Consider the following 17,552-nt stretch of genomic DNA (forward strand, 5'->3'; position numbering starts at 1 on the left):
TTCAAAGGATTCTTTATATTAGAAAAATCATGCTCTGTGCCCCTTTGTGCCAATGACAATTACATCTGGCAAAGTGACTTTCATGTAGAGTCAGTGAAAGATTTCAGTCAGCATGGTTGACAGACACTAATAACCCCTGAGCTGAGGCAGAAGGACTAAGATCAAGGTCAGTCTGAGCCACAAGATGAGACACTATCTCAAGGAGAAGATGATGATGATGATAACAACAACGATTATTATTATTATTATTTTAATATCTATAATATATTTTTAGAGATTTATTTTTATTTATGTGCATGTGCATGTACGCAAAGGTGTGTGCCAAAAAGGGCATCAAATCCTCTTGAGCTGAAGTTATAGGTAGTTGTAAGCCACCCATCATGGGTGCTGGGAACTGAACTCTGCTTCTCTGTACAAGGAGCAAGCACCTCAGCAAGCCTCGGCCCGTGTATGTAATAGAGCTACCGTGCTAACGACAACTTGTTTCTCACCACACAGGAAAAATGTACAAATGAAGACATACAATCCAGAGTTGCAGTGATACCATGTCATGTAAGATAGATTCTGCACACTTTAAAATAGATTTTAAAAAAAGCTGACGCAGTGGGCAAGTGCAGCCTGTTTCCAAATCCCTGAAGCTATCGTGGTGCCAGTTTCTTACCTTTGACGGAGGGCTTGGTAATGCAGCTGGAGGTTCTGGAAGCCTGAGGAGGTGGAAAATAAGAACCACGGTCATGGTTTCTCATAGACAGCAGGGACGCTGGGCCACGGGGTAGGGAGGCTCATCTGGGAGAGTCTGACCTCCACAAGGCCCTGCTCACCCTGTGCACACAGCGGGAACCAACCGTGCAGTGAGCTGCCTTGCTTTTGCCTCCATGATTGCATCTGGTGCAGGGGCATTGTTTCCTTCATAATGACTATGCTAGCATTTATTTATAAGTGGAAAGTATTTAACTGCTGGGAAAGCCACAGGAAGGCCATTTCTTCTCTACCAAAGAAGAGCGTACTTTGCATTACTTTTACCCAACAACATCTTTAACTCAAATTTCAGTGGAAAGAAAAGATCAAGGCAAGGAACCAAGGCCTCTATGGAGATGTGGGAATGCAGGGTAACATCACACAGAAAGACAGTAAAAGCAAGCTTTCCACACCTGCACTAGTAAGGAAACCAGATTCCCCTATAATTTTTTGAAGTAGGCGTGCTGGATAGTTTTTATTGTCAACCTGACACAACCTAGAATTCCCCCAGCAAGATGGAACCTCAACTGAAGAACAGACTGACTGGCCCGTGGGCATCTGTGAGAGACTGTCTGGACTGATGAGGAAGGGCCCCGCCCACTTCAGGCAGCCCCACCCCCAGGGAGGAGGGCCTAAGCCATGTATGAAGCTACACAAGCAAGCTGAGAAGCAGGGCCTCTGACTACCATGCTTTCTGTACCAGACTCCTGCGCAGGCTGCCCTTGGAGATGGACTGTAGGATGGAGTAATACCAGGTTGGCTTTTATAATACCAGTAATATATCACAGCAACAGAAAGCAAACCAGGACAGTGGGACCTGTGCAGTGTGCTGTAAGTAGCAACTATATTATTATCTATTACAGAGTAAAGAAGAGAAAGGATTTAATCAGGATCAGGAAAAGCTATAAATCGTTACACATAAAGCTTCAAAACCAACTACTAATATCTTGAAAATTAACAAGAAAAAGAAAGTCTTTAGAACACACTGAAGATCTTTTTAAGGAAGGCTACAGTCCATCATCCTGAGGACCAGCCACGTGCTCAGCCTTCTGGACACTGCTCTGCAGTGGACTGAGCACTCAGCACCATGAAGGTACTTGGTGAAGATCTGGTAGCTGTGAATGAGACAGACTACAGAACTTTCACATGCAATATTTAAAACTGTTACCGTCTGCTTTACACGTCCATCTCTTTTAAAACGAACACAAAGAACCAAATTAACTCTCATAGTGATAAAATTTTAATACGTGATTTTTTTTAAAACTGCACAAAATAATAATTTTAATGCTAAACTTAAGTTTCTACCAAACCAAATCATCCTACTTAATGTCCATTAAAGACAGGTTCTAGTCACCCAGTATGACAGCCCACAGATAGCCATAACCCGCCACGCCATGGCGCAGAGAAGTCTCCTGTCAGGAGGAAGCAGAGGAGCTTGTGAACTGGGACTGAAGTGGACAATACTTACTTCAAGAACTTGGATAAATCGTCACTTAATTCTTTAGGGATGTAATCAGAGATCAGACCATGGGCATATCTAACATAATCTTCTGAAAGAAACAGGAGAGGGAATGAAAGAAAAATAATTAGTAATAATTATAGTGGCTTGAGTCGAACCAATTCAAATTCTTTCTCTACATGGTTTTGGAAATTCACTTAAACTTTAGTTTCAGTTTCTACACTGGAGAAACAGGGGCACGTGGACCTGCCATTAGTGAGGGGGACACAGAGTGGATGAGAGGCAGTGTGGACGCTGCCACACATGGGCCTGCACAGTGGGCGGGCCTAAATACCACTGCACACGTGAAACACACAGCTCAGTTTTCTTAGTCGGAGTCGCAAATATAAGCAAAATTGAGAGCCAGCCAAAACTGCGTGCACTATTTGCATCTCTTTTAATGGCTTTTCCCCTACAAACTTGCTTTAATAAAGAAAGCTAAATATTGAACAGAATGAGTATGTTCCCTTCTAAGAAATAAAGAAAATTAACTAAAATCATTTACATGATTTATATCATCTAGGTATTTGCTTTGTAAGAATTCAAACATTTACACACCCCCAGACCCCCACACCCACATTTTCCCACAGCAACAGAATGGGAAGAACCATGAACTCAGTAGAATGTAGGATCTTTAACAATTCTAGTGTTCAGAACCAACCGAACTACAGCTCTGACATCAACGGAATACAGTTAAAAAGAATGTGTCCAGCTGCCAATCATAGCTCAGTGTGTAGGAATATGGGAGGAATGCTCTGTGAAGCGAAGGATGGGAAGAGACCATGGCGCATGCGTACAAAGCTGTGACAGGTTCATTCCAGCCTTCCTGGTAAGGGAGCCATGTGCGTCAGTGTTACTTTAAAAATCACAGTCTGGTTTTTCAGAGTTCAGTTGATGCAAAACTGCAATTTCTCATCAGACTCTCCTTAAAATGTGCTGTGATTCTGGGTAGTAAGTATTCAGTGGGAACACGAAGTGCCAAACTACTGTATGAAAGCCGCACCACAGCTCACTTGCTGCTCCTAACACCGTGCTGTTAGGTGGAATCTGCTGTGTCCCACAGGCTCATGCCTGGACACTTGTTTCTGTAGTGGGTGGTACTGGACTGAAGGCCGCAGAGCCCGTGGGAGGTGGGGCAGACATCAGTCAGTAGAGGAGGACTTGCTTTGGGTTCTGGCTTCACTCTGCTTCCTGTCTGCTACGGTGCGGCCCAAATTCCTGCCATCACGGAAGGATCCACTCCTATCACCACAACCTTTCTTGTCATGATGGCACCTCTTTGAAACCATGAGCCTTTCTCCCTTGTTTCTGTCAAGCCATGCACATGTAACCGATGCACACATTGGAAAAACGGGTGGGGACAGGAGTGGTGCAAAGTGCAGAAGGCACCTTCATGGCGGAAGAGTGAGGACAGGCCGGCCAGAGCCTCTGCTGGGGAGGCCTGCTGCCAGCCCTGCACTCAGCAAGACTTCTCAGCCAGGAGTCACCTACCTCTCTGGGACCATTAGATCTATCTAAATAATTTCTAACATCCTTCTTCCTACCTAAAAATTACAATTTACTAATTGGTTTGATCTATCCACCTATCAACCTATTTGACGCAGACTTGTCTGACTTGTCTGACTGGACTCTTCTTACTACAGCACGGGGACTGGTGGCCTGAGTCCAGCCAGCATGCTGACCACCACTCCTGCAACAGCCATGGCCATAAGCAAGGTGTTGGAAAATAGAAGCAAGGCCCAGCTAATGACAACTCTAGCGGGTGGGCGCTGCTCCTTGTGCTGTGTGTCTTGACAGTGCCTGGGGACTCCTCCCCGACCCTGTGTATAGGTAACACTTGACTCCTGAGCTACAGCCCCAGCTCATGTGCTCATTTTGTTTATGGCTGATGTGAGAAACTGGGAGTTGTAACTCAAAACAAGTAAATGCTGATTTGGATTTAAGGTCAGAAGAATTTCTGTCCCATCATTGTTGAATGTGAACCACATTACATAACTGTTTTTATTTAACTACACATAGAAAGATAAAGGGTTTCTACATTGGAAAAAGCAAACTAATGTACCTTAACAATCTATAAGAAAAGGTGTTTCTAATGAGATCTGGTCTTAAAATAAAAAGCAGGAGGGCTGAGGACACAGGGCAGAGGTGGAGTCCGCCCAGCATGCTTGGGACTCTAGGTTCAGTTCAGATGGAAACAGGAAAGGAAGGAAGGAAGGGAAGGGAGATAGAAATAGAAACCCCAAAGGAACATTTGCCAAGTGAGTCAATTTTCACTGCTAAAACACAAAGAACCCTCCCAGGAGAACTGAGATACTGGGAATGTGAATAGCCACCTCCCACTTGGGCCCTGAGGCAGGATGACCTCCAGGCCAAAGGCCAAAGGGCATGCAGTCTTTGCAGAGCCTCCATCAGCAGCCCTATCTGTGGCTTCAGTGTTTGCTAGCTAGGAATTTAGCACAGCCTTACCTTTTATGACATGCCTGGTATACCTGTTATATTATAAACACTTTGAAAGGGTTAACACGGGTGTCCAGAGATACTATCACCATTAATATAAAACACAATTCACCAAGCAAATGATTGAAGACTCTGGTCACAGTTAGGTCATGAGTAGTGACCGAAGACTGGAAACTGTCTGGGATCAGAGGAACACCTGCCCACACACATCTGTGAGCGCGTGGGAGAACAGGAAGCTCCTGCAGTTTGAAGCCCTCCGAGAGCAGACAGAGGTTAGCTTGGCGGCCCCTGTTGCTTACCTTCCTTGTCTCTGGAAACCTGAACAGCAGAGAAATAGGCAGATGACTGCACCCGGGCTCCAACATTGACCTTATTGGCTTTCAGTGCCGCCACAGTTTGGTTGACCTATGAGGTAAACACAGGGATGTACTTTCAACTTAACTTTAGATGCCATGGCTTTTCAGATGGCTTTGGTCCACCTGATACCCAGGACATATTTAAGCACCTAGAACTATCTTTGCCAGCTATCATAGTTTAAATAAGGATGACCCCATAGACTTGTATATTTGAAAGCTCAGTCACCTAGGAGTGAAACTCTTAGAACTAATTAGAAAGATTAGGAGGCCTGGCCTTGCTGGAGTAGGTATGGTCTTGCTGGAGGAAGTAAGGTTTCAAAAGCCCATGTCAGGTCCAGGCTCTGTCGGTGGATCAGGATGTGGCTCTCAGCTTCTGCTCCAGTGCCATGCTCACCACCACGATGACAATGGACTAAACCTCTGAAACTGTAAGCCAGCCCCAATTAAATAAATTCTTTCATAAGAGTTGCCTTGACTGTGGTGCCTCTTCACAGCAAGAGAACAGTGACCGAGACACCAACTATCAGATGAGATGGCAACACAGTTCAAGAAGGAAGCTGAGTGCCCAAGGATCTCAACGCAAAGGCTTTCTGAGACTACACAGCCTGGTGGGGGTCGCGGTGAGAATGGAGAGAAACGACTCTCAATTGGCCTGCCCCACCCCAGTTATGTGAGCATCATCTAACAACAAGAGCTCCTGGCACTCAGGGCCAGGCCCATGCAATCAAAGAAAACCAGGCTCTGCTCAACCTTGGCTCTCTCTATAGGCAGTTTTTTTTTTTCTGCATGTTCAAGGTGGTCCTGGATCTGGTCTTACTGTTAGTTTTCGAGGCCACACACCTTCTTCTCCAGCCACTTCAATGTCTTCTCTGAGCTGTACTTATAGTACTTCTTGCTGTTCACTTCTGGATTGAATTAAAAGAGAAAAGTAAGAACCTCAGTGTCAGTGTAATGCATTAAATACAAACCAAAAACATAACAAAAATATGTATGCAAATCAGGAACTTAAAGACATTTCATAGTAGTGTGTATTATTCAAAAACTCAAGCTATAAACTTGAGACCATGCTTGAGATAAAAAAAAAAATTCTCAAGCAGAATTGACTGTCTTAGAAATCAACCACCACCAACCAAGCAAGCAGGAGTTAAAGGATCCTCAACTCATACAAACCCAGAAGAAAACGATTTTTAAAAGGCAGCTAACATATTTCTTATGACTAACTCACTTCAATATTTTCAATAAAATACATTCTTTTTCAATAAGAATGGAAATCCCAAAGTTTGGGGTAGGAATCAAAGTAAGACAGGCAGCTGGGAAAATCACTGTACATATTTAAAGGGGGGAAATCTTAGTATCTACTGAGTGTTTCCCTGGTGGGATCAGTGATTCCTAAAAGCACAGACATATCTGCCTCTTGATATATTACTAATATAATCAGGGGGATTTAGATCCATGGTGACCTCAGCGTGGTCCTTGACAGGGATGAACCTTTCACCTCTTATAAATGATTCTTCCTTTCTTCACAATGCACCTGGCTTTATACTGAGTCGTTAAACTGGGACCTCCCGTGTGGCGCATTTTCTTTTGAGGTTCTCTTCTTCCACCCACCAGGCCTTCTCTACAGCCATGCAGGAGTCATGTTTACGACTACTGGAAAGCCTGTGGCCCCTGCAGACCCCATGGGAGCCACACAGAATGAGCTCTGCTCTCCTGCTCTGGGCCTTAGGAAACGGAAACCGCTTTTCTAAGGCAGTTTACTGAAGTCTATTAAATGATCCTGAGCCTCACCATGTGTCTCCTCCCAGTGCAGTATGTGGCTGACAACATGAAGGTCCAGATGAAGCAGGACAGGGAGGGTCACCCTACCCAGCATCTCTGAAGATGTTATTGGAAACACAACAAGGAAGGGCATTCTACCACAGTCCATAATTCTTGCTCCTCTAGGGCCAGGGCTGCCTGGCCTCATGGCCCACTGAAGTACAAGGCGATTAGCCTGGACTACACTACTTGGAGGCCATCTCTCACCCTGCACACTAGTCAGACACTAAGACTCAGCCACTCAACCAAGGCATACTGTCCGGTGACTTGTTAGAAGCTCCACTCACACCCTAAGGGACTTCCCAGGAACCCTCAGTGCTGAAGTCTCTCATGAAAGATTTGCCTCTGCTGTTCACTTCTTTTGTTCTGATCTCCAATATCCTAGAAGAATCCCCACTTCCTGAGCTCCTTAAGGTAGGCTCCCCTACCCATCTTGGGTGGAGTCAGACTGGCTGCCTGTCTGGTTTTATGTACTTCCAGATCATACTGTTGCCTTGGAACTATCACTCTCAGAACCTCCTTCCTCCAGTCTAAAGGAGGTGGGGATTCCTGAAGGGACTGCTGTGAGCACAATGGGGGATAGCACACACAAATCACAGTACAGTGCCTGACACAAACTAAACTGAAAACAAAAAGACAATGGCATTTGTAAACAGCAGAGTAGGAACTGACAAGCTCTTTCCATATATTTCTTCTGTGCTGTAAATACCTGCTATGCAGGGGATCTGATACATGACCCCTCAAAGGGTTGAGGACACCCACGGGTTGAGAATCACTGTGCTAGAGCTTCACAGAAATGGGCCGTGCAGAGTGTACTCAACAGTGACATATCCATTCTGAGTGACATATCCAGGCTGCTGCCTGCAGCAGCCCCTTCCGGTGTACAGTGCTGTGGTCCTGGCTATGGAGACTACATCTGCTGACCCATCAGAAAGAGCACTGATTTGTTTTACCTTTGAGCTATTTTGGGATGGTTGCTATTTAAAACAAAACAAAACAAAACAAACAAGAGAAAGGCCACATCCTCACTCACATTTTGGCACTGACACCCACTTCAATATGCCTAGAAAAAAAGAATTAGGAATAGAACTACTGGGTCACATAAAACTGTTAAGTAGTTATAACTATGTCTTAAAAAATATTTACTAGATGAAATGCAAGATGCATGTCTTTATACTGGTGGTTCTGTGTCTCAAGAAATACTGGAGTTCTTCAGGATCATACAGGTTACTGTCCTTTTTCTTCTAGACGTTAAATCATTTTTACTTTTGCATTTAATTCAACAAGCCACTCTGAGTTTCCTTTTTTACCAATGTTCATTATTTTCATGTGGATATATGGTTCAAAAGCCCCTCTCCCATTGAACACACACACACACACACACACACCACTGTTATTTGTACATGACCTTGCATCCCAGCACCTTGCTTACTCTAAGACCACTGTCTTGTGGGTCCCTTGGGGTTTGTGCACACACAAGACTGTCTATAAAGAAAGGCGGTTCACAGCGACTCTTCAGTCGCCTGCTGTCTCTCTTCCTCATAGTACCACTGAGCCGTCTGAGACTGCCGCCAAGACGAGGTCCTACCCAGACTGCTAGGAGAACGCGGTCCGTTTTTTATGAGGATGATTTACGGAGTCTGTCACACACATCTTTATCACAGTGAGACAGTTCACTTCAAGCAGATTCCATGACTGCGTTCGCCAGGTGCCTTTTCCATATTTACTCACACAACTTACTTTTTCTTTTATAATATACAAATTTGTGAATTATCAAAACTTCAAACTTTGTATTCCTGATTTAATTTTCTTTAATATTCCATTAGGCTTTTTCAGTCTGTGGTGGTCAAAGACATTAGCCTAATTTTTTTTTTTTTTATAACAACTTTGATTTTGGTATTCAGGCCATTTCTGATCTCATAAAATTTTAGTTTCACAGATTTTCTTCCTCATCTAGTTGCTGAAAATGTCTGAGCAAATCATCTTGTTCTGAGTATTATTTCTTCTAAAGTAAAATACAATTTACCATGAAACCAACTAGTTGATCTAGATTTCTACATCATAAATTTTGAGGTTAAATTCCCGTGATAGGCTATTCAATCCCAAGACACTGGTTTTCAACACATATATACATGAGCAATACCAAATGCTTAAACTGGTCATATTCATTAGGCACACATGTATGTGCACACATGTATGTGCACGATGTCATGAATCTGAGAGGGAATGAAGGACATAGAAGTAGGAGGAGAGTGTTGGGAGGAAATGATATAAATACAGTACTCATGTATGAAAATCTAAAAAAAAAAAAAACAAACAAACAAAAAAAACCAAATAAAATAAAAACAAAAAAGAAAAAAAATTCAATGGGCTGGAGAGATGGCTAGTGGTTAAGAGCACTAACTGTTCTTCCAGAGGTCCTGAGTTCAAATCCCAGCAATCACATGGTGGCTTACAACCAGCTGTAATGAGATCGGATGCCCTCTTTTGGTGTGTCTGAGGACAGCTACAGTGTACTTATATATAATAAACAAATAAACATTTTAAAAACCAACAACACAAGCATGTACATCCTAAACTTAATATTCATGAATCATTGAGCTAGACAGTATTTGCATATGGTAGAACATTTTAGACTGGTCTGAAACATCTGGAAAGAGTGAGTTTACAAAATAAAGATGAAAAAGTAATTTTATGATTAAGTAACACATTCAGTAGTTGGATAATCAGTGTGCAAACCTGAATTCCCCCAATGATTTACTGAACAAATTGCCTAGAGCACATTTTCATTTCTACTTTCTCAAGGTTTCTCATAACCAAGAAGCTCTCAGGCCCCTTCCCCTCCCTGCAGCGTAAGAATCTTGGCAATCACACAGTCAATCTCGCGTATCTGCCTATTAATTACATGACCAGTACAGGGCAGCTCTGGCTTGTACTATGAAAGTGTCTCAGTCAAGGCTGAGTTTATAACCCTATTAGTCCTTCCCTGTGTCTTCTCTAAAAATCGTGAGCCTCTCTGCCCAGAAACCTGTTCTGAGACTCGAGTCAGTAACTAGAGCATCCCTGCTGATAGTGTAGTCAGGGTACAGGCCACTTGTAAAGGGATTATGGCTAAGTTTATCCACAGGGAGAAAGCAACACAGAAGATTCTTACATACTGACTGGACCCAACCTGATATTTAACACCACAGACACTATAACCTGCATCTAGGGCTAATATTCATATAGATGGGGGAATCTGAGTAAATAAATACCAAAGATTAGAACTAAACACTAATTTATAATAAAGGACTCCAAACTTCAATAAGCAGCCAGTGTTTAACACAATTACTGAGGATGACCTGGAAGGTATACATATACAATGCCTAAAGTCCCTTGAGCGCTCTCTGTAGAGCAGAGAAGCTATCTCTCTCTCTCTCTCTCTCTCTCTCTCTCTCTCTCCCTCCCTCCCTCCCTCCCTCTCTCCTTCCCTCCCTCCCTCCCTCCTTCCCTCCCTCTCTCCTTCCCTCCTATCACTCTCTTTTTGCTACATAAAAGGCAATTATTAAGAAAGGATATTCCCCCCAAAGAGTCTAGTAGAGTATCTTGGAGCATTACATGGCTGCAGGAAGCAGGGCAAACACCATTATTATTTTAGCACCCAAAGGTGGTTTTATGTGAAGCTTCAATTATGTCACCCTGGAAAAGAGAGCCGTCTATGCCAAATATAGCATCACAGAGGATCTGTAATAAGATGATTCTGACAATCCTGGTACCATATACCTCTCAGAGCCAAAACGGATCCTAAATATGGCCACGTAGGAATTAGCAGACCTCTGGGGTGTAACAGTGAGTGCCTCTCCGAAGCGTGTGCTTCTTGGAGTCATCCCTTTCTGGGTTCCAGAGGAACTGTCACAGTTGCCAGACCATCTGTAACCCTAAACTGCCAATCAGCATGTTCTGTCTGGTGCCCACACTATTAGGGATTTTTGAGATACTGACACCAAGTTTGCATAGCATTTCTAATTCATCAAAACATATTCCCAAATGATAATGAAAACATGATATACCAGAAACGGTGGAACCCAATAAAAGCAACTAGAGGGGAGTTTATAGGTAAAAATGCCTACATTACAACAACTAACAAACAAACAAACAAACAACCCCACCCAGACCCTAAATATATAATCTAATGGGTACCTCATGTTTTTAAAAAGAACAAGCCAAACTTAAAATCATTAGACAGAAAGAAAGAATAAAGACCAGAGCAGAAATTAGTTAAATACAATAAAAAGAACTATATAAAGGATCAAGGAAATAAAAATTGACCTGAAAAGATAAGATTGACAGGGATTTAGTCAAACTAACTAAAAGAAGACCCAAAGTAATAAAATTAGAGAAAAGAGACATGACTCACCAAGGAAATTCAAAAGATAGTCACTTGAAAAACCTATGTTCTAGCTGGGTGGTGGTGGTGCATGCCTTTAATCCTATCACTTGGGAAGCAGAGGCAGGCGGATTTCTGAGTTCAAGGCCAGCCTAGTCTACAAAGTGAGTTCCAGGACAGCCAGGGCTACACAGAGAAACCCTGTCTCGAAAAATACCAAAAACCAAAAACCAAAACCAAAAAAAAAAAAAAAAAAAAAAAAAAAAGAAAGAAAGAAAGAAAGAAAAACCTATATTCCAGTACATTGGAAAATCCTAAAGAAATAGATGAAGTTTTAGATCTATAGGACTTACCAAAATTAAACCAAGACAATATACACAACTTAAAAGATCTACAAGTAAAAATTAAATTATAAGAAAAAGACTGCAGCAGTAATACAATGTCTCCTAACTGAAACCCGACCCAGGAGATCAGTTGCTGAATTCTCATTCAATGCCAAAGAAGTAGCTTCAATGTTCTTCAAATTATTGCCTAAGACTGAAAGAAGGAACAGTGCTGCAGTCATTTCATGAAGCCAGCACCTGACGCCCAAACTGAACAGGGAGTACAACAGCAAAAAGAACTTTACCAGACAGCAACGAGCATGGGCCTAACAGTTCTCAATAAAACACTTGTGAACCAAATCAATAGCATATTAAAGACATAATTTTTCATGACCAATTTAGCTTCATTCCACATGCAAGCTTTATTAAACATACACAAATCAGTAAGTTTAACACCAACATACAAATAGACTCGAGAAACCACATGATCGTCTCAACAGACGCAGAAAGGGCCTCTGACAAACCCAACATCTTTTTATGAAGAATAAAGAAATAATATATTTCAGCACAGCAAAGGTCATGCATGGAAGACGACAGCCAGTATTATACTAGATGGGGTAACCTCGAAATATTTCCTCTAAAACTGGAAATGAGATAAGGGTGTCTGCTCTCTCCGTCCTTACTCAATAGAGTTCTTGAAGTCTCAAAGCGCATGAGACACTTGAATGCAAATGTCTTTATGAAGTCCATCACTACATGCACACAGAACACCCGTGACTGGGACCTATAACTATCTCCCCAGCATGCTCCTCTGGTCCACATTCTGTCTCCTGGATGCTTCGTCTCCTGGGCTAGGCTGAGGCTCAAGCCCACAGTCATTCTTGACTCCCACCCTCATGCAAACACCACTACATCACCAGATGCAGCTGGTTCTACACCAAACAGCTGCCCCCCTCTAGCTCCACCCCCAAGCTCAGGCTCCTTAGCTTCTCCAGAATATACTCCATCCCTTAACTCTCCCTATTGAAAACCTAACAGATCCGCATGACCACAGCTCAATTTCAAAGGCTGGCACACCATACCTTTTTCCTCTGTCACATGCCGAAGTGACTTCTCAAGCTCAGGAAATCTCAGCAGCAAGGTGCAATCTGGAAATGTGTCATCCACTACGACCTGATCCAAGGGCTGATACTTCCCCTGAAAGGGACATCTGCATCAGTCAGGCGGCCAACAGTCCAGTCACAGAGCTTTCACACAAAAAGAAGAGGGGGGAAAGGACCATTCCCCAGAAAATCTTTACATAGAACCTGAGCTCCTCATTCCACTGAAGGAGTCTCTAAACTGGGAGATGTTCATGGGCCAGGCCTGAGCTCGGCTTGTGAGGAGGGGCTTCTAAACAGCAAGCTAGCTCCTTTGAGGGTATAGTCCCTGTGTGGAAAAGAAAATCCCAGGAAAACACAGAGAGAAACAGGATAGGAAAGATGGTGGGGGTCATCTGAGGATGGTCCAGCTAGTCCACATAGGACTGAGGACCACATAGCCAGCTGAGGACCCAAAGCAGAAGTTCCAACTGTCACACAGGCCTGGAACAAGCCCAGACCAGGCCCAGAATAGACATCTGCTTCCCTGTCTTCACTCCAGGGCTCATGGGGGAAAAGCCCTCTATTCCACAAAGAGTAATTACTAAAGTGAATCCATTCCTCTGAGAGCCACCAGCTGAGGCTTCCAAATTAGACAGAAACAAAGGAGAAGGCAGCTGAGACAGGCAGACAGACAGACAGACAGACAGACAAGCTGACGCAGCCTGGCTGTGAGGACTGAGCCCTGCACACACCCTCAGGCGCACGTTCTCTCTCTGATGAAGACAGTCTGCGGGATCCAGGAATAGGAGCACAGGCACTCACTGACTGTCCAGGCCCCACTCTGCCTCTCTGTTTCTGAGATCAAACTCCTAGAGACAGACAGTGTGACTGATCGATTTTCTCTGGTTTTCAAGGTGAATCTTCTCATTTCTTTCACAGTCCACGTGCTAACTTGTGATATTTTTCCATTGGCTAAAAGGCCAGAAATGCCTGACTGAAATGGCTGACTGAAATGCTCTTCCATGTAACCCAGGGTCCCCAGGGCCACATACTTTAGGTTTCTACTGGAAAGCTTTGCTTCCCATGATCAACCAGTATTTTTATACTTAGCTGGTTTAAATAATACTGACATGTATGGCACTATAGTCTCGATAGACGTTTTAGTATTGCTATTACATTCTTATTTTCTTTGCCACATGTCCATAAAGGAGCAAAACAAGAAATGTGTTTTAAATATAAAGTTAATAAGAGTTGGTGTGAAAGGCTGTCCTTAAAAAGAACAAATCAAATTCAAAAGTGGGAACAAAATTTTAATAACTAAATTAGGCATGACCCCATCTAAATGTAGGGAAGAAACACTAGATACCCGGATATCTCCTAAGACATACAGGACTGAGGAAGAAAAGCACAGGGGCTCTGGAGAGCGTCATTTCTGCTTCACTCTGCACCCGTCACCTTGAATTAGCAGCTCCCAGAAGGCCAGACTGAGGAGCACTAAAACTGGGTCTTGCTCTTACCAGGAGATGGGGAGGCAGTACGGTGTAGTAAGCTGAGGTGCACTTGTCCCTGTTAGTTTACCCTAGAGAACATCACCCTTGTGAACAAGCTGAAGTTTTCAAATTCACCCCTGAATCCTCCCACAGCTTCCTGGCAATAATCAGAAGCCTCTCAGAGGCTCAGAGGCATAAGTCCTAACAGCCTCCCTACTATGTGTGTCCCCCAGTATACTGGCCATCACAGCAGCTCTCAGATAAGAGCAAAGGGGGTGAACTGAGGTGAGAAGAAAGTGTACAAAAAAAATAGGAATAAGAGCTTTTGGTGAGTTTTGATTTTCAGTATTTATAACAACTTAAAGTCAATTAACCTATAAAATAAAGTTTTAAGAATTTGGTTTAAAGACCAAATACAATGAACTAGAAGCATTTACTCTATATGTAAATATGAGAGTCCAAGAAATAAGACTGTTCTATCTAAGCAGTTCAACCAATACACATTAAAGTTGTGAACTCAAATTTTAAAGCTGACTGAGGGACACTTGAGTGCCCCCAGTTCTCCTTTAAGAGGACCCCAAGCTCAAATCTATATTCATAATTCTAAGAGCTACCTAAATCTATATTCATAATTCTAAGAGCTACCTGCACTCCCATCAGGCTGACATGATGCTGGTAACTGAAATGATTTTGAGCAAGATCGGGCTCCGTAGCTGGAGCTAAGGCAGCGACACCAAAGCGCCCCAGCTTTCACCGTAGTCTTACAGTTTTTAAATTGCCAGTTTCACTTAAGATATCCTTGCCCGGGGGAGGGTGTTGGGCGGGACTAGAGAGAGGGCTCAGAGGTCAAGAACATTTGCTGATCTTGCAGGGGACCTGGGTTCAGTTCCCAGAACTATCTGGGAGCTAACAGTTGCCTGTAGCTCCAGTTCCCAGAGCAGCAATGCTCTCTTCTGACATCCATGGGTTCCAGGCACACACACACACACACACACACACACACACACACAAGATAGCTTCTTAAACATACACACAAACAAAAAACTAAAAACAACCAAGTACAAAGCCCGATATCCTTGCTCAAGTAGTAAAAGCAATGAATTTTACTTAAATCTAGACCCTGAATGCAGTCTTCACCACCCTGTGTGAGGGAAGTGCACTTAACCAGATTCTGCTGTAGTACCACCTCAAGGCAAAGACATCGTCACAGAAACCCCTTGACTGAGTTCTGAGAGAAAGGAGAGCATTTGCTCTAGGTCCTCAAGTCTCAACCATACAAACATAAGTTCCCTATCAGTCAGCGTAAACTAGACAGAACCCAGTTTACCTGTTTCTCAGACACTCACCTAACAACGTAAATCTTCCCTTCCTAGCTGAATTCTTAACATTTACAACTAAGCATTTAGTGATAGGTTTTCATTGCTACGCGTGGCTACCATTGAGGTACAGAGTGGCGAGCTAGGCCTCTGAAGCCACAGTAACTTGATCAACCTCGGTCACCATCACGGTGCTGTTTCTCTAGGGAGGGAGGGTGGGTACTCTGACCCTCACTAGTACACCTGGGGCACCTATTCCAATGACTGCAGCACACCTTGAAAAAGAGAAGCAGTGTCTTTTGCCGTACCCCCACCCCCAACTTCAAACGCCCCCTGTGGGAAGCTCACCTCTTTGCCAGCCTTTATGAGATAGTGAAGGAGCAGAAATAAAGGGTCCATGGGTGTGGCAAAGTGGAGCAGGCCCCCTGCAGGAGAAAAGGAACAAAGAGAGGTGCATACCTCACAAGGACCACTTGGTCATCTCACCCCTCAGGGTGAGCTGGATGTGAACCTCCACATTCAGAAATTCTTGCACTTGCCTGTGGCATCTGCCCCTGTGGCAGCACATCCATCAGCAAACTCAAGAAATAGCTTGGCTTAAATGCTCTCATTTCCTACAGTTGGACGGCCTTCTGCAGTCTAGACTCACCGTGAGCTTTTACTTTAAACAGCTTCAAATCCCCAAGTGACCAGAGCTAAAAGGACTTTTCATTTCAGCATTGGAATCATTTTCTATAGGCCTCATTGGAGAGAGTAGAAGTATGGGGGGCACATGTGGGGAGCACGGAGAACTGTGAGCCAGAGAGCTCAGGAGGCCATGTCAGCCAGTGTGTAAAACTACAGACCCACTACCTCCAGTGCACGAGGGTAAAGCCCTGGGAAAGCCCAGCATGCCCTGGAGCTTCTACTGTGGCTCGTGGTTGTGGACTGTGGGCCGGGCTCCGTGTGCAGTCCTCCACCCCAGATGACGCCGTGCCCTGAAGTGCCCGAGAAGACAGAGTGATCAGCAAGCAGGGCTACACAGGCCAAGTGAGACTCTGCCCTCCAGGCAGGGCTCTGCCTCCTCCTCTCTTAGCCCCAGAGTCCCCCTTTCCACACACCTGAGGAAAGGTGTGGTCATCAATGCAGCTCTAAGCAGTTCTCTTGCCTCTCCCCAACCTTTTAATTTTGGTTTCAGGAAAGACATGTGCTTATCTTTAATATCTAACAAAGCAACCTATCTACACTTGTAAGAAATCCTAACCTAAATTGTGTAAGTGTGTAGTAAGCAAATAATTAATGTTATGATGCCATTTGATTCCTCTGAAAAGCAGGCTGGCCAACAACCCACTGGACCCTCTGAGATCATTATACAGACACTTCCATTATCTGCAGGAAATGGACCCAGTTTCTGATCTGAATAACAACCTCCTGGTAGCCAGGACTAACAAAATGAAATCAAACTGTTCTTTAAAAGTCAGTGAGACAGAGTGGTCTGTGAGTCGGACGGTCTAGGAACTGTCGTTGATTCCCTATGTTTTCCAGTCTCCATCTGATGCTCTGCAGCTATCAGCCAAGGCCAGCTAAGTGTGCCAGAGCAGAAGCTGGCGCTCTCATACACTACCTGGGCGGGCACAGCTTCGACAGTGGAGGGGACGGTGTACTGCCCACCTCCAGAGCTACAGAGAAACTACATTTCACTTCCAAAAAGAAATGAGGTTTATTCTCTAATTGTGTGTGTGTGTGTGTGTGTGTGTGTACACGCATGTATACTTAAACACAGGTACCCACAGAGGTCCAAGAGGGCAGCATTAGATCCCTGGGAGGGGGAGGGACCGTGGGATCTTCCTTGTTTTCCCTCTCTCTCTCTGGTTCTTGGCCATGGAGTGGTTTTGCCACATGGTGCCACCATGAATTCATAACACAAAACCAACTAGCACAAGGAACTGGAGGCTAAAACCTCCAAACTGAAACACAGAACTTCTCTTCTGATGATTAGACAGTTTAAGGTGTGTGTTTATTATACAACAGTGACAGGAAATCAGGAGAAACCATTTGTTTAAAAGTTGTTATAGGGGCTGGAGAGATGGCTCAGTGGTTAAGAGCACTGACTGCTCATCCAGAGGTAC

The 17,552-nt window shown here is 43.9% G+C and overlaps 1 protein-coding gene across 5 annotated transcripts in view; it reads right to left on the reverse strand.

Annotated features, from left to right (window-relative positions):
* The window catches only part of Rnaseh2b (ribonuclease H2 subunit B), a 56,933-nt gene that overhangs the window by 17,173 nt on the left and 22,208 nt on the right, over positions 1-17,552 (reverse strand). For 4 of the 5 annotated variants that reach the window (XM_052191244.1, XM_052191245.1, XM_052191242.1 and 1 more), the window contains exons 4-9: positions 15,793-15,869; positions 12,639-12,753; positions 5,890-5,954; positions 4,993-5,098; positions 2,207-2,288; positions 662-704 (exon numbers count right to left, since the gene is read on the reverse strand). In XM_052191244.1, coding sequence (XP_052047204.1) covers positions 662-704; positions 2,207-2,288; positions 4,993-5,098; positions 5,890-5,954; positions 12,639-12,753; positions 15,793-15,869 — 488 coding nt within the window. The remainder of the gene's footprint in view (positions 1-661; positions 705-2,206; positions 2,289-4,992; positions 5,099-5,889; positions 5,955-12,638; positions 12,754-15,792; positions 15,870-17,552) is intronic. The other variant, XM_052191240.1, reaches the window with a different exon arrangement.

Source organism: Apodemus sylvaticus, chromosome 8, assembly GCF_947179515.1.
Source record: "Apodemus sylvaticus chromosome 8, mApoSyl1.1, whole genome shotgun sequence".
NCBI classification, from domain to species: Eukaryota; Metazoa; Chordata; class Mammalia; order Rodentia; family Muridae; genus Apodemus; species Apodemus sylvaticus.